The 23,160-nt window shown below is 43.9% G+C and overlaps 1 protein-coding gene across 18 annotated transcripts in view; it reads left to right on the plus strand.

Moving 5' to 3' along the window:
- Positions 1-1,273: 1,273 nt before the first annotated feature.
- SGSM2 (small G protein signaling modulator 2) overlaps positions 1,274-23,160 on the plus strand; it is a 61,096-nt gene continuing 39,209 nt past the window's right edge. For 17 of the 18 annotated variants that reach the window (XR_012588234.1, XR_012588235.1, XR_012588236.1 and 14 more), the window contains exons 1-2: positions 1,276-1,447; positions 9,431-9,506. Coding sequence is in view for 15 of the 18 variants with exons in the window: in XM_074593949.1 (XP_074450050.1) it covers positions 1,391-1,447; positions 9,431-9,506 (133 nt within the window). In the remaining 3 variants the exon portion in view is untranslated. Of the gene's footprint in view, positions 1,448-9,430; positions 9,507-23,160 lie in introns of all 18 variants that reach the window. The other variant, XM_074593950.1, reaches the window with a different exon arrangement.

Raw genomic sequence — 23,160 nt, forward strand, 5'->3', positions numbered from 1 at the left:
AACTTCATTGCCTAATAAGAATCGCAGAGAATTTTGATCTTTCATTAAGTCTACACACAGTTTGTATTACCACAAAGGTAACCTAACTTACATTTTGAAAATATTTAACCTTTCTTGACTGACAGAGCAGCCTAGCAGGGAATTATATCCAGAGATTCGGTCTGTGTTCTGCAGTAGGTGTGCTTTTGAGGTAGCCAACATAATCTTACCTGTCTGTTCTACTTAGCTGTTATCTTTGCTGCTGTTACTCTGTTCTCTTAGCTAAGCCATAGTTTTTTGTTGTGAGCAACAACTGCAAAAACTATTCCACAAAGTACCTGAATGTCTTTGAAAGAAGCTGGGTAATCCTGCTGTTTAGAAAGGTGAGAAACCTCTCTTAAGTAACTGTGGTTTCTGGTGCATACTGGCTGTTCTTTCCCATAGTTGTGGAGAAATGGTTTGCCTGTAAGGTGGGTGCTCCTCCTACCCGACTTTGTTGTGTGAGGGTTTGTAGAAATACCCTACTTTTATTCATTGCTGTAGGACTTCTGGTTCTCGTGACTGAGTAATGAGATCCAGTCTCCTCTATCTGCTCCCTCTTTCAGATTTGCACAGAGCTACACGCTCAAGGTGGAACAACTCTTCTTTTTCCCTTTTCTGCCTGTGCTATCAGAGGTCTTGTCTTGTTCCTGCCTCCCCTCTCTTCTGTTTTCTATACCCTCCCCTCGGGAGCTCTCCCTTTGCCTGGGTGTTCCTGTGGTGGCTTTTGCAGCCATAATAATGTTGGGTTTTCAGCAGTAGCTGGAGGACTTGCTGAGAGCGAGCTCTGGTTTGTTAAGTGCCCCGATTACCCCTGCTAAAGGAAGGGTCTCGCCCACATCGTTACATGCTTCAGAACGAAGAGCTTGAGGGCGTCCTAGGCCCCCCCGTAGTCCTTCTGCCAGCATCAGAAAGCGATCAAACGAATGAGTATGCTGTTCGTTCTTTTAGTGGAAAATAAGGAAATCAGTACTAGAAAAAGCAGGTTTTAACGTATGTCACTGACCTGATGCTTCAACCCCCTTCCCGTCTCCAGAGAGGCCGCTGCGAGGTACTGGGCTCCCTGGGCCCCTCCCGGGCTGATGCTCCTTCAGGACCGGGCCGCTACCGAAGGAGAGCGGGGCTGCCGGGCAGGCCGGAGCCGCCTTAGGGCTGGGGCTGCCGGGCTCCCGGCTGGGCCCGGCCCCGCGCGGTTGCCATGGAGCCCCCTCAGCCGGGGCGGTGGCGGCGGCAGGTGCGGCCCCGCCCTCTGCCTGACGTCAGCGGTAGCGGGGGAAGATGGCGGCGGCGCGCGGGGCCCGGGCAGGCATCGCGGAGCCTTCGCCGGGCGGGCGGCTGTGAGCGCGGCGGGACGCTCCGCTCCCCGGCCGCCATGAGCTGCTCGGCGGACGCCGTGAAGGAGAAGCTGCTGTGGAACGTGAAGAAGGAGGTAAGGGAAGAGGGAGTGAGGGAGGAGGGGGCGGCGGTTGGGGGTCGCCCCCCGGCGGGGCCGGGGCCGTGAGGCAGGCAGGCAGGGCCCCGCATTCCCGGGGGCGGAGGGTCCCCCCTCTCCGGGCGGGCTGGGCTCCTGCGGCAGGCTCGGGCCGGTGAGGAAACGTTGAACCTTCCGTGTGATGAATGCATTTAATCTCTCTGGCAGTAGGGCCGGTAGTTCAGAGTTTGCCTCAGGTAAATAAAATAAAGCTTTAGCCAGATCAGGTTAAACCCCAGTTTCCCCGTAGGAGGCGGTGAATGGGAGGTGCAGGGTTTGTTCGGCGACGACGGTTTAACCATCTCAGCGATGCCCGTGTGGAGTCCCTGACCTTCCCCTCAGGGGAAAACCGGCGGGTGGGCGGACGGTCCCCGGCGAGCGGCGGTGCCGGTCCCGCCCGGTGCTTTCCCTGGGACCGGCGCTTGGCCGCGGCAGGGCCCGTCAGGACCCCGTTGACCCTTTCCTGGGGGTTGTGTTTCCCTTGTTACTAGTTCTTCACTAACTCGTCCTTGGCTGTGAGTTTTAGAGGAGAAAGGGGGAAAACCAGTGGTGACAAAGTGGGGCCTGAGATACCCTTGTCTGAGCTGAGTTGGCTCCCGAGTGAGCCCCGGGGGTCGTACCTGTGCCTCAGGCAGCGTGCTGGGGAAGGGCCGGGAGGGCTGGGGTACGTTACAGACGGCTGCGCGACACTTTGGCGCTGGGACAGCCTGAGATCCATTTGTGGATAGACCGCTGAACACCCCATGCCTGAACGGGGATGGTGGCACTTGATCACACTTGTGTTTGGGCTGGTAGTGCTTGAGTCTTTTGAGAGAATGGTGGTCCTCGCCTGGCAGGATGGAGCTTCTGCTTGGGTGGAGTGGCTTTTGTCACCATGCCAAGACCCACTCACACAGGATGCTGCCTGGGGTCCCTGCCTGGGTGTCATGGTAGGAGGTATAAACTTGTCTTGGTCTCTGAACACGCTCCAGGTGGAACTGCCACCTTAACGAGCGGCCGCCTCTCCCCCGGACACCCCAATACCATATTTTGCATTTTTGTGGCATTGGCAGTGTAACAGCTGTGTGTAGCTGCCTGTTTTTACACAGGAGCATAGTGAGGATGTAATGCTTATCCATCACAGTAATAAAAAGTATTTTTAAAAAGCTAACTGTCCTTCTCCTTTCCCTCCCCCAGTTCACAGGTGGGGAAATTAGAAGTAGCCAGAGAGCAGGATTCATTAAAGCCCAGGTGAAAAGTTGTTGCTATGGCCGAGATTCCTGAGCCTGAATCTGGTGTCCTAATATTTGTTAGTGTTGAAACCAGAAAATACCAGATGTTTCAGTCGGTGTAGGTTGACTGGAAAATGTCGAGTAGGGATAGACACGTAAAGAACACTCTGTACACAAAATTGTAGGACCATGTCCTAGAATGACCCAGCCAGCACCTGGCTGCAGGGCACTGCGCAGGTGATAACCATTGCTTGCTCACATGCTAATTGCTGTGGCTTAATGCAGCCATGAACCTGCTGCTTTATTTAGAAATTTTAGCTTAAACTGGGACCTTTGAGCCACAATACTGTAAGGTTTGATTTAGAATTGTGTGCACTTGCTCTCCTGGGTTAATGTTTAAATATATAAATAAATTTGAGAAATGTTTTCCAACTCTGAGCGCTGCAATCTTGTGCTAATGTACGAGATTGAAAGTGAAATGGATTTTCATGATCCAAGCCAGTTTGAGCCAAGGAGAACAAGTGGTATATAATTAAAAAATCTGAGGCTAATTTGTTTTTAAAGTCTCTAAAATGTTTTTAATTGGAGTCTAGCTTTTAAATTACTTGAATAATGTTTGAAAGTGTTATTTGTACCTTCTATGTCATCTACATTTTTGTTTTGCCTTTGATTTGTTTTTTTTTTCCTTCTCCAAATCCTCACAAATGCTCTTCTAGAGGATTTATGTTGGCTTGGCTTTTTGGGGGTAGCACAGAGCTTTACACCCTACAGTCATGAGAGGTTTTGGGGGATTGTCTGCCCGTTAAGGTAACACCTCTTGCCTGTGCAATGCACAGACCTGTAGAAGGGGACCCTGTCTGTTCTGCTCACATTAAGACAAATGGTATCAGGAGGCAGTCAGAGACACTGAGATTTTATTTTTCTTTTAGATAATCAATCAACGGAGCTAGGAATTGAATGCAAACCACTGGTATACCAACCACCAGTTTAAGCTGCCCTTAACAACAGCCATTAATTTTTTTCTGATAGAACTTTCAACCTCATTTTTTATTCTGTGTGACTTTTCAGATAGCCTCTTCTACCTGCGTGCATGTTGTGTGTTGGTGGTCTTGTTTTGAAAACTTTACTAGTCGATGTTCATTCTCAAAGCGATCATTCCCGTCCCTTGTCCTTTAAACCCAGGCTCTTCCTCCTGTTGAATTATTTTCACGTAACCACAGTATCTAATGGGGTTCAGAGTAAGCATATTATTTCTGTATGTTGTTTACATCGAGCCCATTAAAATTCAGTTGTCTTCATAAAATATAAAATGGTTGTCTCCAAAGTCACTTGGTGCAAAGTGGTTTTTTGTTTTATTTTGTCTCTCCCTCTCAGAAAAAACTTTTGCATTTTTCCTTTGGGAAAATTTAATGTTGTTTGCTTTTTTTCTCAGATGGACTTTCAATTCCCACTGGTAAAGAATGTATTTTGTTGGCTCTGATAGAGAGGAGGACATGTAATGTGTTTTGAAAATTTAACTCTACCGGGATTCATGCTGAGGCTGCTTATAAGTTCACGTTTCAAACATTTATTTCTCTCTGCAGGAAAATCTGTTGTGACAAGCAGACTCATAAAACAGGCTTTTCTCTGGCCGTTTCCTTCTACCTACTGAAATGGAGGGTTTTTGCCATTTCTGAATTTAAACACAGCACTCTTTCTTGCTGTGAAACAAACAGGATAACAATAACCTTAGCAGTTTCACCCTGAAAAATTTCAGAGCCTTTCATAAACGCAATTGCAACCGCTTCTGAGAAGAAATACAGTACTTATTTAACAGCTTGTATTTACACCACCCATATCTTCATTGAGAGTAACAAAGAGTCAGTGCAGCAGGAGGGATCAGTAAGTGAGATGAACAGTAACTACACAAGCTAAAGAAGGCACGGATGCTGGACACAAGGTTTTCTCCTTTGAGAAAAAAATGCTCTGGGTTTTAGCTGTGGTCCTGATTATTCCAGTATTTTATGAGCACTGTTCTTTGCCTCCAGCACTGCATTGTCCCTGTGGTGCTTCTCCAGTGTCCCATCATGACGCATGGTTGGGGAAAGCACTACAACCTGTATTCCGAAAGAGTGGTGCTGGTTTGAAAGGTCATTCCTAACCCTGAAGGTTGCAGCTGCGTTGAGATGAGGTGGATGAGCCCCGTTCAGAAATCCGTCGTTGTGACGCTTTAGCAAAAGTGCAGTAAGGCAGGTCCTAACTGTCTGTGTGTCTGTGCTCATTAGAGCGGACCAGGAACTCAACAGAGGGATGGGAAAGGCCACATCTGTGGGTCTCTTCCAGTGCTATGCTTGTGAACAATTTAGTATATAGTTAGTGCATGTTGTGTCTTAGTATTCATTTTCTTGATCTCTTATACCAGCAGATTGCTGCAAAATTGGAGTTTATTTCCATTTTAAAAACTTGTTTATAATGAAAATTAAAAAACTAAACATAAAGGCATTTCTGTTGTGGTTTTTTTTGGTGAAATTTATTAAATAATCCATGTATTATGATCTATGTTTGGGGTTTGACTGAAAGTTCTGAAAGTTCTAGCCATTGTAGGGTGTGGGAGGAAGTCAGAGCAGTGATCCATCATAACATCATGCAAACGCTTATCAGCTTCTTTTGGAGGAGCTTTGCTTTACCTGGATAATGCTACCACCAGGATATTCTTCACTCACGTGCCAAGATCTTTACTTGGGTAGGCAGAGCTTTCCCATCCTTGCTCTCCAGTGTTTGATAAACGTGGTGCACATGCAGCCTGTTCCCTTTTCCAGGGAGAGCTGAATGTCTTGTGAGCCTGTCATTGAACTCTCTGTGGCTCCCTTGGAGCAGTGCTGCTGGGTGACAGAGAGACTGAAACGCACAGAGGTTGATGCGCCATTTGCTGCTTTTCTGCATGCTTGTGCCACCTGGAAGGTATAGATGAGTAGTGTGGTTGACATGAGTAGATCCTGTATCGATCTTACAGAGGAGGCACAGAGAAGGGGAGGATGTTTCCAAGGCAATGGAGGGAGCCTGTGTTGCACCTTCACAGAACCTCTGCCGCCTCCCTCCCACCTGGGCAGGTTTCTCTCCAGGCTTCTCTCTGTTGGCAGCATGGGCTCCAGCTGGAGGAGGCAGCCCTCCGTCCCATGCACAAACAGCAGTTCAGCAGGCTGAACAGATTTCTTTACCTGTGCAGGTGGATGGGTGAATGCAGGGGGGCGGGCTGTTGATGGGTTGGGTTTTTTTTGAGGTTAATCTGCAGTTTGGTCAGGTCCACTAGTATCTGCAAGTGGGTGTCTGTGTAGGCTTATGCTCGAAAGCTTCATTGACAAGTGCCTCCCCAGAACACAGAGACACAACAGCATAATTCCCTACAAAGAGAGCTGCACAAAATTGCAAGGGAGGAAAAAAAAAAAGAAAAAGATTTGTGTTCCATTCGATCAGAAACATTTGATTTAGCTCCTTGCCTGGAGCGTCCCTGAATTACGTGGCAGTGAGGAATGACGTGGAATTGAAGAACACTGCATTTCAGCTTTTGAATCTTCATATCTACTGTCTTTGCCTTGAAAATGTTTTCTAATAATGTTCACTGACTCTCTATAAAATGTGCAAAGGTTGCTCTGTATTCGGTGGCAGCTGGGAACAGACACCAAATTCTCGTCTGGTCTGTACTGCCTTGCTCTGGAGGTCCTGGATTCAAAATCTGCAAATAGACTGACCATATGGTGCTGCTGTATAGAAGTAGGGTTCATTATTGCATCTGAAACCTTTTTCTTTCTAATTTTTTATACACTTTAAATTTTTTCTTCCTGGGCTACACACTGAGATCTAAATAACATACTGAGCTAATAAAGACTGATGACTGGGGTACGCTTGGGAAATGTGTGACAGCGGGGAATTGGCCTCTGAGCTGCAGAGCTCTTGCTCCTGGTAAATGACTCTTCTTCCTCCCTGTCATCAGAAATTGAATTCCAGTTATGGTTCTCTGGGGAGCTGAGACTGAAATCACAGTCTGCAGTCCTAGAATGGTGCCTAAATTCATGTCCGTGAACTTGAGTCGTCTGTGCATGACTGACCCTGGTGCAGCTCGCTCCTGCTTCCTCTTCTGTCCACCTTAGTGCTAGCGGCACTCAGAGGTACTTTTTCCTTTTAGTAAATGAGGCCTTTCATTTGGTAGATTGAATATAGTTTTCATCCAGTGGAATGAGAACAGCTTGCAAAGGTTGGGTCACTGTCCTTCTTTCACAGATGGGTTGTCCGAAGCACAGAGATGAGTTGGCTTGCAGGCAGTGGATGGCACTGTCCCCGTGCTTCCACTGCAAGCTGTGTTTGCCGCAACATGCTGCCTCCCACGTGAAAATGCAGGTCAGGGTCTGAGCTGGAATTTAAACATGCAGAGCTGCGCTGCTGTCCTGTCCCCTTCACTTTACTGAGCTGTGCTTTGTCTAGGTCCTGTTATCTAGACGGTTTCGAACCTCAAGGCGAGGTTTGGAACAAGTTTTGTTGGGTTCCTGCCAGGGCAAACAGACATCAAGCTTGTAAATCAATAATGATGCAAATAAAAATGTGAGAAGGGGATTGCTGGATAGATGGGGTAATCCAGATGCTTCCTGTGTGACGTGCTGTCCATGAGACTTGCTCACACCTTTGCTTCTTTCTTGATATCCTCTTACTCCTCCACCTCCCACTGCTTTACTGTAAGGTCCAAAGTTCTAATAGCCATGTCAGAGATGCCACAGGAAAGAAACAAATTGCCTTATTAGGAGTTTATATTGTCAAGCCTCAGTATGTGAACAGTGAGCCAGGATTTTTAAAGTGCAAAAGACTTGCTTTGAAGTCCTGAGATTTAAAACACGTTCTACTTTCACAGCCTCTTACATGTTTCCTTTTTTTTCCCCTCAGTGCTTTCTTTGCAACCCAGAGGGTTCCTGTTTGATAAGAAGCCCAAATTCTGTAGATCAACTTGATCCAGAATTTGGGGTGAGGAGAACGCCATGTGTTGAAAAGCTTGTGCAGCAAGTGCTGGAGCTGTGGGCTGCTGCCAGCCGGGGTGGGGGTGTAGGAGTGGGCATGGAGACCTCAAGGGGACTACCAGGGGGAAGGTATGCTTGATTACAGCATCCAGAATTGGCCTCGCAAATGATCTTATTGGAGGAGGAAGCCCTCCAAACTGGAGAAGGCAGCTGCTGCCTCGTCATCACAGCAGTGCAAGTGCAGAGCCCAGCTGTTCATGGAGCATCGCACCTGCAGCTTCTCCCGGTTCCAGTGCTGAGTGGGAAGGCTTCAAGCCTTTGGACCTGTCAGTGCTGCAAAGACATGGTAACCCAGCTAGCCTTAAAGTGGTTATCTTGGGTACCAGATGCAGCCAACCGAGAGCTGAGTGCCCAGTTGCCAGCCCTCCTGAGAAGCACGGATTGAGGTCTCTAGGCATGCAGACCTAGCCCCTGTGGCAGCTGGGTGGTGACATTGCTCTACAGCTTGCACTGGTACTCGGGTCAGACCAAGCTGATAGACAGGCCATGCTGCTGAGCGTGTTGGTGAAGAGTAGCCACACAGTGATTACCTGCCAGATAATTCACTATTTGTTGGATTCCAGGACTGCTGTAAAAATTGTTTTCAAGTTAAAAGAAAAAAATGTTGGAAAAAGAGAGTATCTTGTTAAGTCTTCTGCCACAGTAGCACTTACTTTCATATATTGAAAGTGATGTGGCATTTATTTAGGCAGAGTGTCTTACCCCTGTAATTATAGTTCACAAATGAGAGAATCCGAAAATGATTGTGGATTTGTATCTGGAAAAGGAAGTGCTCCGTGGCCAGGAAGAAATGAGTGTCTGATAAATGAGCTGGTTGAGGCAAATAGATTTCATCTGGTATCAGGCTGAGGAAGCTGTTGTGGGAGGAATAAGCTAGCAGATGAATGGAGGGTAACTGCAGCCTCTCTTCAAGATCCTAATTGTGAGATTTGCCTGCTTTCTTCCTTAATTTTTGAAAGTTAGTAATCTGCAATGAATTCCTTCCGGAACTTTGACACATCAGCCTTGACACCGGAGAGGAACTTTGTTTTGAATCAGTAAGAAGTGTGATAAATATAATTTTATTCACTGTAATTGTTCATTTGTATTTAGAAGTGAAAACTGAAGGCGCTGTAGGTTCAGTGTAGGTACTATATTATTTTTGTATAGTGTCTGATGCAGCAGAGCTTTGAGAGCATTGTTTGTAATTACTGTGGCATGTGAAGTCCTCAAATGGGGGAAAGGCTGCTGTAAACCTCTCTTGGGATATATGCCTGTGTAGCTCGGGGATTCTTTGTGCTTGAAAAAGAGCAGAATGCCACAAGCGGAAAGAAGACATGGCAATACATAATCTTGTTTCATGAGCAGAAGTAACTATATACAGGAAGGCCAAGGATGAATCACATAAAAATTTTTGCACAGCCCTTGGAACTTCTGCTGGAGAAGTTCTCCAGAGGGCACTCTGAAATAGTTCAGCGTTTTATAGGGGCACAGCCTAAATAGACCTGTGCTTGTTCTGCCAGAGGTTCCCTCATGCCATGAAAACCTGCTCTTTACTTAAATGCTTTTATGCTTCCTTCTCTGCAAAGAGTAACTTGTGTGAGTTGTTAGTCTTTTGGTGATGGGGAAAGGGCAAGCAAAGGTTGAAACTGAAACTCCCTGTGCTGGTTTGTGTTGGGATCTTACAATCACTTCTTTCTTTATTTTAGGTAAAGCAGATCATGGAAGAAGCTGTCACCCGGAAATTTGTACATGAAGACAGCAGTCACATCATCGCATTATGTGGTAAATGACAACCAAAAGAGCTAACGATACATAATGTTACTTTTCCTCTAGAAATGTGTTTTCTCTGATGGTAAATGCAGGGATTAAAATATTAGAAATCATGGAGTTCAGGCCCGTGTCATCTTTTCTTTACATTTGCTACATCTGTGTGTACATTACAAATAAGAAAGTAACTCTTATTAAAATGGCATTGTCCAAAATAAGTACCAAGCCAAAACAACAAGGTGCTTTACTAGGGAACACTAGTAGGTTAAAAAATATGTATTTGGAGATAAGATACAACCCAGAGAATAACTGCCAAAGAATGAAGTTTTCACAGACATGGGTTAAAATCTGTCCATTGTACTTTGTTCTCTAAGTTGTCTCAATGTGTTTGAAGAATAAAGTGTCTCATTTTGAGTATAGGTGACAGAATCCAGCTCAAAAAGTCATTGAAAGAGCTGTTGCCTTTTTTTTAAAAGAAGAGAAACAATGAAAATCTCAGTGAGTATTTCAGCCAGCATCATGCCACTGGCCAATTGGCATGTTTCAGACCTTCACAATACTTCTCTGCTCGCCACTCTGCACTGCATGCTGTATTACATAAATGATCCATTTGAAAGATCGAGATCTAGGCTTTGACATTGTGGGAATTCTTATATATTTTTTAATACAATCAGTGAGCCATTATGTTGGTGACTTTTCCTCATTACTGTATTTTTGAAGTTGCATTATCAAGAATTAGCAGGAAATCAAAGTTTCTTTGGCGATAACATGATATATACCAAAGGCAGCTGGTGTTTCAGGACTCTGTGAATCGATCAAAGTCTGAATAAATTCTAAAATTTGTGGGTGGTTTGCCTGGTCCCTGCAGACTTAGACTCATTGTGTGTGTGTTGTGATGATGGAGTGAAGCAGACCTTGTGTGGATGGATGGATAAAGAATGGTCCAATGCTGGATTCTCAGTAGAGGTCTGCTCCCAAAAGTTCACACCAAGTACTCCTTTGGAGACTTAGCCCCTTTATTCGGGGTCTGAGAAGGAACTGTTGAATGCTGGTTCAACAGTTCTGAAATCTAGTCCATAATTTACTAGGGCAAATAAAAATTTAACGCTGTTCATCAGACTTTGGTGTGTGGAGAAACATCACAGCAAGATATTGCTGAGAATTAAAGCTATGTACAATTGTAAACATGTTTGTTGGCCGGTGAATTCTTGGCTGCTTTCTCTTCATGCTTCAAATTGAAGGCTTAACTGAGAGCAATGCTGAGAATGATTGGAGATCAGCCGTCATCCAAACACTTCTGGATTTCACAGAATGGAGCATTTGCAGCCAAGCGTACCCAGTTATGTGTTGATGACAGTGGAGAGGTTAAGAGGAGTGGAAGTTAGATCTGGCTTTGGAGATAAGTGGACTGTTCAGACAAAGAAGTATTGACACGTTACTGAAAGCCGAAGTCAGAGAATAGTAACCTTTTCCTGGGGCAACAACTTGCTTTGCTGTGCGTGGTTATTATGTATGCAAGGCTAATCTTTCTCTAGCCTGCGCTTGCTGCGTCCAAGTTATCTTTTACTTACAGCTTAGGAGAATTTATTCATCCCTACATGTTCAGTGCAGGAATGCAAGATTTGGCCACGTTTTCTGGCTAGCGTTTTGTTGCTGTTAATAAAGACTGTAGCCATTTCCTCCATTTAGGTTGTGGTTATGTTAAATAATCCCCTTTTATCCACTGTATATTTGTACTATACAGAGAAGAAAAGGTAACTGAGGAAAATGGTCCCAAGGTAGGAGCAGGTGAAGGAGCCCTGAGCCGCTGCCTTTGCTGCGGGCTGCCTGTTTGATGTGGAGAGCTCCTAGTGTTGCACGTCTCTTCTCTGTCTTTGAAATTATATTCTATAAGGTATGCTGCAGTGTTGATGTAAGGGGTAGTGGGGCGGCAGCTATTTCTGTTAGAATCTACTCGGCCAAAATTAGGAATACTGTAACATCTTAATATTTCTCCCTTCCTCCCACTGTGATTGCAGTTGGTTTTATGTTCTGAATTCTGTAGGGTCTGAAGAACTAATAACTCTCCATGAGCTGCCTTATTATTGCCCAGCAATCCTACCTATCCTAACGAAGTATTCCAGCCGGCAGCTGCTTTGAATGTAGGACTTAATTAACTCTAAATCAGAAGTAGGTGAAGCTGAATGTTCTGCTATCACTTCAACTAATTGAATGGAGAAACCATTTCCAGTAGCTTTGGCTAACAGCTCCTGGCTGGGGCTCTTCTGTCTGTGCAGTTCTCTTCCCTCCCCCACTACAGTTTCATCTGCCTCTTCAAGAGGTTTTTCCCTTCTATTTAAAATTGGATTGGCTTGGTACATGAGTCACTTTCAGTGAATCTTTGTTATAAATATAGAATTCTTGTGAATCATTTTACGCTCCTGCACGGCTGAGTTTAGCAAGATTCTCTTACATCCATGGTAGTTGATTTTCAGGGCCTATCTGCATCAGTACCTGAAAATTTCCTACTCTCCTAGGTCCTAAATGGCTGATGGTGCCGATTCAGGAGTGTATGCTGCTTTTCCCACACCCTTAGGTGTCCCTCTATTACAGTACATGGGTTTGTAAGGACAAGAAACTCCAAGGCTGAGATGGCAGGCTGGGTGTTTACGGTTCAGCCCCGTGCTGGACTACGGCATCTCTGAAAGAGCTTGGGTGCATCAGCTGTTCAGCAGAAGGAAGTTTTCCATGTAAGATTACAGCAGGGCGTTGAGCCTGAATGAGTTTTCTCACAGTCTGGCCCTTGAAATGTGTCTCTACAGTCCTGGATTCAATCCGTAGCATGCAGTTGGACAGAAGAGCAGCTCAAGTTGTGTAGGGTTCGTTTGCAAGTCGAGAGGAGCTCATATGGGATTTGACTGTGGAGATATGTTGGCATCCAATGGGTAGGAGGGCCCCTTTCCTGCCCTAAGATCACCCTAACGAGACCACAGAAAATGAGCGTATTGAGAGAGGAGACACAGTCTCTGCACTGCCCCTCTAACCTGCTGAGTGTAGAGGACGAAGCCGTGAGCTCACCTTCAAAAGCTCCTGAAGGAAATGCCATTCCCCGGCCCCAGGGCAGCTCTGTGCCACCCTTCCTGGCACTGGCGGAATAATGCCTCTGTGCCAGTCAGCTCCCCTCATCCGGGGGAGAGATTTGTTGTAACCACAGTGACCCTGCTTACAATCTATAGTTTTCTCCTGTGTGATCTGAGAGAAGGAAAACAGCTCTGACATTTTCATCCTTGTGGGGAAGCGATGAACGCAGATGTTTTTGTATTTGTTCTCAACCCAGTTTATAACCTAGTTACATTCCAGTTACTCTTTCATCCTCTCTGATTTCTAAAAGATCTAGCTCTGTGATTCAGAGCTGAAGCGGCTCAGTTTGGACCGTGTGCAGTGTCATTAATGTGTGCCATGTTGGGACAAAAATTCCACATTTCTTTGGGCTGCAGGTTGCTGTTGAGTGAATTTCACCGGTATTGTGTTGTCGATCCAAGTATAATGAAATGACGCAAGCTCAGTGCATATTCGTAGCATCTTTAGTGGACGGGCGTTTCTGTTAGAAACTGGATGGGGATGTTTTCAGCCTGGGTTATCTGGTGCCGTTTCCTTAGTAACAGTAGCTGACATGGCATGACGTAGGGACCGTGCCATGCTTGTTCAGATGAGTGCCGTCTCTGCGGGCCGGGGAAGATGCTGTCACTCTCCTCCTGCATCCTTTCACCAGCTTCACTGAAGTTGTCGTGACTGGTTGCGTTCTCCCCAGGAATACTAGCCCTTCCCAGCTTTTGCACTTGTGAGGGAAAGGCAGCAGAAAAAGGAAGCTTTTCTTCTGTTGTCTGTCTCCGCAGTTACCTAATATGTATTTGCAGCAATCAGCAAGCAGGGTTTTCCCGTTTCAGTGCATTACATTTACTGTGTTTGTCCAAAAACTACCTGCAGCTTTGCTAAGCCTTTTTCTGCGTGGTTGTCCCTCTTTAATCTGATAGTAACATGCTGCTATAAGCAAAGACCTAAAAACCTTTTTAAATCAGCTTCATACAGCAAACATAATGTAACATGCTGTATTCATTAATGGATCCAAGACAAGGTTACGTTGTTCTTTATGTCTTCAAGGGTGTGTAGCTCACGTCATGAATCTGACAGGACTGATTTTCTCCAAGTGGTCTCCTTTATGTGTCCAGTCAAGATCTTTCATTAACTTTACTTTTTAATATTTCATCTCTTTTCCCCCTTCCATCTAAAAAATTGTACAGAAGGTTTCACAGAAGCTAGAAATATACCAGATTAGGATATCTTTACTCCAGATGTAGAAAGCCAATTCAAACTGTGCTTAGTGACACTCTTTATCTTATCCAAAAAAAAAAAAAAAAGCCGTTCAGATGCTTTAAATCTCATCTTTGAAACCAGCATTTTGATGTTTTTCAAAGAGCTGTCTCATTTCTAGTGGATGTATTTAATGCAAGTGTGATGAGCTCTTGTCCTGTCTGCTCAGCAAGGTGGTCCTGAGGAACTGGGGCAGCCAAGACCACTTGACAGAGGTGGTCCTTTCAGCAGGGCACAGGCAGGGGCTTCTGCCCAGTTTGCAGTGTCCGCATGCCTACAGCAACATTGGCAAGAGAAACTTTGGGAAAGGCTTTGCAGGCTTATCTTCCTTCTGTGCCATTCATCCCCATTATTGCGTCTGTGGTGGAATGGGTGGCCAGACTGTTCATTGCAGCATCATGGGTCACAGGGACATTTGTTTAATGCACTTCATGTTTTGCTGGTTTACTCTGTGCAGAGCTGTAGTAACTGCCCCTGATTGCTCAAACTGTACGCTCTGTTTGTGTGCATTATTCATGGGAGGAGGAAAAAGAAAAGGGAGTGTGTGAGGAGCCTTCTCCTGGAAAAGACACTTACAGCAAGCCATATACACAGTGCATACTTGATGCCTGATGAATGGGTTATGTTGCCAGAAGGACACTGCTCCTGTAATAACAGTAATTAAATGTAGAGCATATTTTTAATGTCTGGTTTTTAAAGGTACATTGATGAGCACTCTGAAAACAAACTTTGTCCAGACAATATGTCCCTCAGTGAAGTTAACAGCATATTGTTCTGATTGGTGTAATTATTACTGAAGTGTAGCAAGGATGCTGACAAATGAAAACTGGGATTGCACAAAGTGTTCAACATTCACTGCATGTTTGTTTTAAAGGAAATGTGAACTTGAATTGATTCGTAATTAAATTATTGTTCATAGGAGTTGACTGTGCTTGGCCTGGTTTATAATTTAAAGGTATTTTTATATTGTTTGAAATAAGTCTCAGTAATTTGTTCTCTTTGAATAAATATTTTGAGTGTTTTAAATGAAATAATAATTCTCATGCTGTAAAATAATTGCCATAGACTTCAGGTGGATTGTTGAGAGCTGGGATGCGCCAGAATCAAAATGTGTGTTGTTTAGATGTAAATCCAGCATGCCTGCTTGTCAGAGTGAGTGTAGTTACCGCGTTTTGGGGGGAGGTTAGCAGTAAACACAAGTAAAAATGATAACTTGGACACTGTCAAAACATGCAGAACTTGGCTTTTCAATGAGATTTTTATTTGAATTAGGGAAGGGATGAACTGCATGAAAAGGTTGGGGTTTTTTGGCCTGAATAATAAATCTGCTACCAGTAATTAAACCCATTAATTAAAATGTGCAGAATCCCTTTGTCGTTGAAATGAAAAGGACAGTTCTGATTTTGAGCTGTAGAATGGTATTTAATGTTGTGCGTGAGGCTTCCTTTAAACCTTCTTTGAGGACCACAGGTTTGCATTGCACGTGGAGAGGAGAGAGTTGCGGGGGTTCCCTCACTGTCCCTGGGAATTGTGCCTCGGACCCCACCAGGGACCTGTTGGGGTTTGTGCAGGAGCTCTGCTGGGAAATGGTGTGTTTCCTGCAGGGGCCACAATGAAATATATAAGGCCTCCGAAGAAAAATCAACACCACTCCCCTTACACCGGAGGAGAGGCGATAGCTGCAGCGGCTACAGCCCTTGTAGCTGCGCGTGGTGCACGTCTAGTGAACCTCAGAGCCCCAGCCATTGGTGTGATACCACTGGATGGCTGCACAAAGAGGCTCCTCAGCTCTTGGGATGCTCCTGCTTAGAGTGTTACGGGCATTATGTGTTTTATATATATATATTATGTTTTATATATATATATTATATATATATATTTTATATATTATGTGAAATATATATATATATATTTCATTGTGGCAGCCAAATTTCTTCTCTTGTGCCTGGATGATGACAGAGGAGGAGTTGCACAAAGGCAGCTCTGTTCAGCGCACTCGGCCAGAGGCTTTCATTTGGTGTACAGCCTCACAACCGCACCGCCTGGTTCTAAGCTCTCGGTATGCCTGGTCATGTTAACTGGCTGCTCGCCAGCGGTGGGGCGAATCTGCTGAGTGTCTGAACTTGAACTCAAGTCAACCAGGAATGGGCTGTAGGTCTAGATTTGATGTTTCAGGCATCTTTCTCTGGTTTTATTGTACTATTGCGTCTTTTGCTGGCAAGGAAGGGAAGACCTATAGACCCAAGCACCTCTCTGAATTGCATCCTGTATTCCTGTTGGTACTGAGATGTTGATGCGAGTGTGACCTAATCACTTGTGAACTAGAAAACAAACTGAACTCAAATTCTGTAAGGCACTGAAGCTCTTCCGTCAAAGCTGATGGCAAAACTATCTTCTTTTTGTTTTCTTGATACTTTGGGTATCTTTTTTGGTATACTTCAGATACATGTGCTGTTTCTTCCTATTTCCAATTATTAGTATAATTTGATTTACCCCCAGTATAGGTTAGAGTCCTTCACTTCAGAGGCATTTGGAAGTCTTTTTTTTTCCTTACCTAAGTGTAATTTAATTATCTTTGCCTTCTGAATCTGTTCTAAAGCTGTCTTTTATCGAGACCAGACTTACAGACCAGAAACATTCTTCCCCTCTAAAACTCAAGCAGTTAATTTGCCATTTCTGAGTGTTAAGTTACCGGTCTAACTGGATAGATTTGTTGAGAATACTTGCTGCAGAACCTGTGATTTCATGTGCTGGTCCATTCCAGCCTCGATGTGCAGAGGCGAGGAGCAGAGAGCCTCTCCTGTGAGTGGGGACTGGGGAGCTTGCCTTGCTCAGCCTAGAGACGAGCCTGGCCCCTTGATCGAGCTGCATTAACCTCAGGTTTTGTTGTTTCCATTTCCATTATGCATATTGCTTTCCTTTTCTTATTAACTGATGAAAATTACTGGTTTTTTCTGGGTAATGCTGTGTTTAAATATCACAGATCTAAAAAAAGAAAAACAAAATCCATGTCATGATCTGTCCAATAATGCATTGGGAAAGGTAATATGGTTTGACTGCAGAGCTGGATCTGAATATTAAATGAAGGTGTTTATACATGATCCGTGACTACGTTTAGTCACGCATGCAGTTAGTTCTTCAAACAAAAGAAGGATGTGATCACTGTGCTGGAGCTGGTGATATAACGAGTTCACATTAGCAAGCCGTCCTTGAAGTGATAACCTGAGCCCTCTCAGGTGATACCCCCCATCCCCAAGTAGAGAGACACTTGCCTGAACATGAACCCAGTGCTGACTTGCCCAACTACTAGCCCAGTCTTCTCTGGAAGCAGCTTCTTGCGAAACCGTTGGTGGTTGTTGGACATGGTAGTCTGGGTGGGTGAGTGAGGAGACAGGTGGGTGAGGCGGTCCCTGGGCTGACTGTACGTCTGCACCTGGCTGACTCTGCAGGGTGCATCCGCTCCTTTGTGGATGCCTTTCGGGTCCATAGGCATGATGGGCCAGGTGGTAGGTAGGTATTACCATACTACTTCTCAGTACAGTTTCTGTCATACGCTTCTCTAAGCTGTGAAGTAGCTCCTTCAGCTTCCTTGCATTTCCTTCGGTGCAGTGAGACTTTAGAATATGATCTTGGCTTGGGACAGGTTGCGATACTTCAGAGCTGGATGCCAGGCAGCGTGAAAATGGCTGCTTCTGTGAAATATTCCTGAGCCGGTATTTGTATTCCTCTTCAGGCAGAGCAGTATGGACAGTCTTTCTTGTCTGTTTTAACATGTGTGCATATTACATGCAGTTCTGCCAGTGTTACCGTCAGGGTACACGCATACTCCGTGGACTTGATGCCAGCAATATTAGCCTGTGTGGTAGTTTTGAGGAAGTGAGACTGAAAGACCTGTCATTTCTATCTGAGACTTTTTAAAGAGCGTGTGAGGTTTAAATCTCATTCAAAGAGTTGCTGACCTGGTACAGTAAGTATCATTGAACTGTTTATGCCCTGGTTGCCTTGTTGGGGTGTATCTCGTGTTGTGTGCTCTTGCTTTCAAGCTCCTAAAGTGTCTGCGTACAGCAGGATTGCACAAGCATTTATTGTTCTCAGAAGCAAAGTGGAGGAAAACTATCACACACAGGTGCTTTTGAAGCGACTGTGCTTTAGGCTTTAATTCCGCACTCCAGAGAAGACTTAATGTGGAGGCCCCATATCCATCCATTGCAGTTTCCTTTCACAGAGCCGTGGGGCACCTAGGCTTGGATAATCATCAGCGTGAAATGCTTCCTTCTTGGAAAATAAGTTGAGGGAAATGTTAGTTGGAATAGCTCTGTATCCGTCAGTACCTGTTCATAGCGAAAGCACTAGCAAATTCCAGGAAACTGAGTGGGTCTTGGGTCCCGTTAACATTTTAGAACCAATTCAGGATGTAACACGAGATTGCAGTTAATCTGCAAAACGCTTATTAAGATTCGACTGAACAATTTAACAGTTACTTCCCAGTTTTAATTAGGTGTCGTCACAGCTTCCTAATGCAGATGAGTACTCCATTCATTTTGGAGGTGGTAGACAATAGGAAAGCAATTGTGTGGCTGGGTTTTCTGCAGCCACATGCTTAGTCTGAGATCAGTTAAGATTTTAAGTTTCAGGGTTTGTTGGAATACAATCAAATAGTTTCACCTGAAACCATGGATACATCTCTGTCAAAGCTGGCAGTGGAAAACCAGGAAACCTTTGAACATGACTGCAGCTGGTCACTCCCCAAGCCCAGATATATGGGGTATGTCAGGAAGGGATAGCGTGTCTGAGTTCAGGAGGTGCTGGTAGTGCTCGGTAGGAATCTCAGCTGCTAACATACATAAGGGTTAGCCACAAAAAATGTGGTTAGTTGTGGGACTGTTTTCTTCATTGGTCTTATGATGACTTGTTATCCCATTTTGCACAAAGTTAATTGTGTTTGAAAGAAAAGATCTAATTAGGAACCAATGACTGCATGATGCTGGAGCTTGTGTTCTGTTTTTTCTCGTTCAGGACCTGAAATCCAAGCGATTATCAGAATCACCAAACGTCATGATTGCCAGCCCCGAGCAATGAAAAATCATGAGTCAGAAATCTTTTCCTTCATGGCCCTAAATTACAAGACTGGATTAAAGTTCATGACAGGAAAATAAAACCAACTGAGGAATAGAAATGTATTTCTTGAATACATTTCTTATCCAGAGATTCATATCCAGTGGCATGCTTCAAGATGGTAAAGCATTCAGAAGAATATCAGATATCCACAGGCTTGCAGTAAAATCATGGAAGGCAGCAGTGTGGGGAACTCTTCTTTGTTTGTTTTTAAGGTGAGAAATAAGTTCCTGATAGAAGCCCTTTCTCTGCCTCCTATTTAAAGTATAGCAACAAAGCGTTAACAGATGAACAGATTGACTTGGAGCTAGTCTGGGCCTCATTTTTGGAGTGTCTGAGTGTCCACACAATAAGCTATTCCCACCAGTTTCAGGTGGAGTTACAGCCTTCCAGTTCCTCTGAAAATCAGCCCCATTAGGAAGAGATGCTTTATGCTTTGGGGGTGTTAGGTGATTCCCTTGAGGCTTCTAAATAGTCCAGTGCTCCTAGGTTTGACAAAAAAAATAAGAATTCACTTTCTTCTCTATCTTTTTTCCTTAGCTCACAGAAATGTGACTTATGTAGAAATAGATGTTATTTAAACCATTGTCCAACTAGACAATTTATTAATTTAGTTTTTCTGGCTTTCTACCCTTGGCATTGATATTTTTAAAAATGTAGTTAAAATGTAGTTAAAAATTTTAAAATGTAGTTAAAATCTGCTATGGAAATGCAGGTGTGTCATAAACAAAATACCTCCCTGTATTACTGCTCCTATTTGGAAAACAAATGGAACATTTTCAGTGATGAATAATGCTTATAAAATAGTTTCTAGAGATTCTACCTCACTTCATAAACATGTTAGCCCGAAGAGAATAGCAGATGATCATAATTGGAGGGAGGCAAATATTTTTTCACACAAATTTAAAGCGTTTTTGATTGTGCTCCAAAGATGACTGCTTTAAAGTAATGAGTGGTGTGCTATAGAGGAGAGGGGAAAAAAAAACCCGAAGAGAGTGAATATTGGCTCTGATGTGAAATCAAACCATTTTTGAACAGCACGTGGTTTCGGTTTGAGCAGTGAAATATAATTTCTCCTGCTTTTTAGACCACTCTGCTAAACATTTTACTTCAGTCCTGGGCCATCAAGTTGGATCATATTGAATTATTTAGAGAAACCTCAGTAATTTTGATTTACCCTTAATAGTGTTTAATGGAAACGCCTCTATTTTCTGAAGGTTATTGAAATCCTTGAAGCTTAATGGTCAAGATTTTAAAGAGGAGCAGTCACCAACTTCCAGCCCTGATGTTTTCCAGCCAGAGCTATCTTTAGAACTGAGGATTGTCCATTTAGAATTTTTTGTGCCAGGGATTTATTGAAAATATGGTGTCTGTGTGGCAGAGAAAACACAAGTATCTTGAGCCCAGGTCAGCTTAACCATTAAACCACATAGCCTTGGCTGTTCAGTTCCCAGTAACTGCTGGTTTTACCTGGCCTCCAGGGGGAAAAGGTGCTTTCTACTGATACGGATTAAACCATCCAGTTCACTATAAGTAGAATTTTCAAATTAAATCATTATTTTGTAGTGTGTTTTCAACATTTCTTTAACAGTGAACCTCCCTTCATGTGAAACCTTCAAGAGTGAAATGGAAAGGTGTTTTTTCTGGTAGTCATCAAGTGCAGTTTTACTGATGGACTCTTCGAGGCAGAGACTGTCTTCCCCTAGGCAGCTGCACAGGACCTAGTTCTGTGCAGTCCTGATCACGGATAATGTCTCTTTGTGCAGTCGTAAAATAAAAATGCTTGGTGTTCTACTAGCACCTATCACCTTGGTATTTTCCTTTGCATGGATTCCAAGTGATTTCCTACATTAGTGCTTTAACAAACATGAGTAAAAGTAATAGATACTTTAAAGGTGTTCATATTGCAGAAAATTAAGAAGTGATCACAGATATCATTCATACCCCATGCTATGATATTTAAATCACAGCACCAGAGGTCTGAGGACCACTTTTGGTTTTTAGTGCTTTTTGTTCTGACAGGCGAGGGGATCCTCTTGGCTGCAGTGGCTGCTGCATGCTTGGGCTTGATGAATGATATATCACAGGTCAGGTGAGGTGGATGGGAGTGAGAGCTTGGCTGTAGCACTCTCATGATCCTTGCCTAGTGTCCCATGAGCGTACTTGGATTTGTCACATGAAGTCCCTTATTTGCAGCACAACTATATCTGGAGTATATGATCCTTGCCATTTGAAGACAGAGTGTCAAATGGGGATTGAGACTTCAATGCATGCTTGATATTCAGTTTTTCCCTCTTCCATAAAATGCACAAAGCAGTACCCTTTGGACAAAGGAACAAATTTGGATATCTCCTCTGCAGTCATTTTCTTCTTAGCTAGCATGCGGGTACAGCTGGGTGTCTCATCTACACAGTGTGCATTTCGTAATGACATGGCATGCTATAACTTGATAATAAAATTGGTTTCAAACTGGGCAGATCTGTGATTAGCTAGGTGAAGCAACAGCAGCTGGAGATCGTGAGCATCTGATTGCTTCTTTATCATCCTCCTCCTTTCACTTGTTCTTATTTTCTTCAGCCTCATGAATTCAATTCCCTGTGCACAGTTTCCATGAAAACAAGGTATTTACCAGGGGTATTTCTTCCTGGCTAAGGAAAATTTCATCCACTAAATAAACCCCATAAATAATCCTTCCACAGGCCTTCTTTTCTGTGCTTACCGCCCTCCCAGCCCCATCCCTGGAGCTCTCTTATTTCACACTCCATTAAGTCACGTCAAGATTTTCATAAAGGCAAAAAAGGAGAAAACTGAACTTGTTCACCTGACCTTGCAAGTAGTAGCTTTGTTGAAGTAATAAAAAAGTGACATTTTCCAAAGCATGTTGGGGACCGTGATTATTTGGACTGCAAATCAATAACATATCTGCACTTAATTAAATTCAGCAGTGGATACTGCAGGGGATGTTCCTCAAAACTGGCTGTAGTTAATGAATTTTTCGATGGCTGCTGTCAGCTGAACATTACAGGGGAATTACCTGAGCTGTGTTGATTTATTCCAAGTGCAGTGCTGCTCTTCCAATCTATACATAATGAATATCAGCATTTTTTGTAGTCAGTTTTTGTATGTATTTATTGTTGTAAGTACAGTGACAGTAGGCAGGCTGAGGATCACACTGTGCTATGCTCAGAAAGCTTACAGGAGTTATTTACCCATGTGCATGCATACATATAATTGCCCAAAGCTTGTGTGTGTGTGGTACAAACTCCCTGCTTGTACATAAAACTGCCTGTTGGTGGCTTCCTGATGTTAGCAGTTCCTCCAGAAACAGCTAAATCTTCATCTCTTTTTATGTCTTTTTAGAGTGTCAGATTCCAAAAAGGGAAAAATGGCTCATTTTCTTTAAAATAGGTAAATAACTTCATTTTCCTGTCCCAAAGGTTCTTCTAACTATAACCCCTAAAATGCATTGTGTGCCTTCTTTTTAGGCAGCAATCTGAGCTCCGCGTTCTCCAGTTTGCAACTCCAGGGGGATTACCTGTTTTTGGTTTCTTAAAAATAAAGAAAAATGGGTTTGCAGAAGCTGATTTACCGAACTCTCCAGCTCTCTTCCCCCAAAATAGTTTTCTGTCAAGGTTATTTTTTCCCACCCTCCAGCTCTACCATGTATTCTTCATGTTATCTCCATTGCATGCTGGTTGGATTTTTCGTGTGTCTCTGAGCGTAATCGTAATACGTAATTTATATTGATTTCAACTGATTGAAAATGTATGCTGATGCTCTGTGGAAATGGGGAAGGGGAGTGTCTGTGCAGACCATACCCTTTCGTGTGTTCAGTTAAGATTTCTTATCGTTTCTCACACCATCCAGCAGAACAGGAACGGGGTATATTGTATTCAGAGTAAATGAGTTAGTTCCATTTGTTTTCACCTATTCCCACAAGCCTACAAGATGAATGCTGAGAGCCTGCCATGGAGAATTGATTTAAATCCAAGGGCTGGCCAAGAAACAATGCTAATTCCCTTGCAGATTACCAGAATGCAAGAAGCGTAAGCAGCCTGACTGCAGAGCCTGGACTGGACTGGGGGAGGTCTTCCTGCACAGGAAAGGACTTTCCTGGGGAGATGTAGAGGTTTTCAGGAGGAAGAGATTGTAAAAGCTGTTTTATTTCACTGTAAAAAGTGTACTTTTACTGTTCCAATCCAAT

The sequence above is a fragment of the Larus michahellis genome, chromosome 7 (genome assembly GCF_964199755.1).
Source record: "Larus michahellis chromosome 7, bLarMic1.1, whole genome shotgun sequence".
NCBI lineage: Eukaryota > Metazoa > Chordata > Aves > Charadriiformes > Laridae > Larus > Larus michahellis.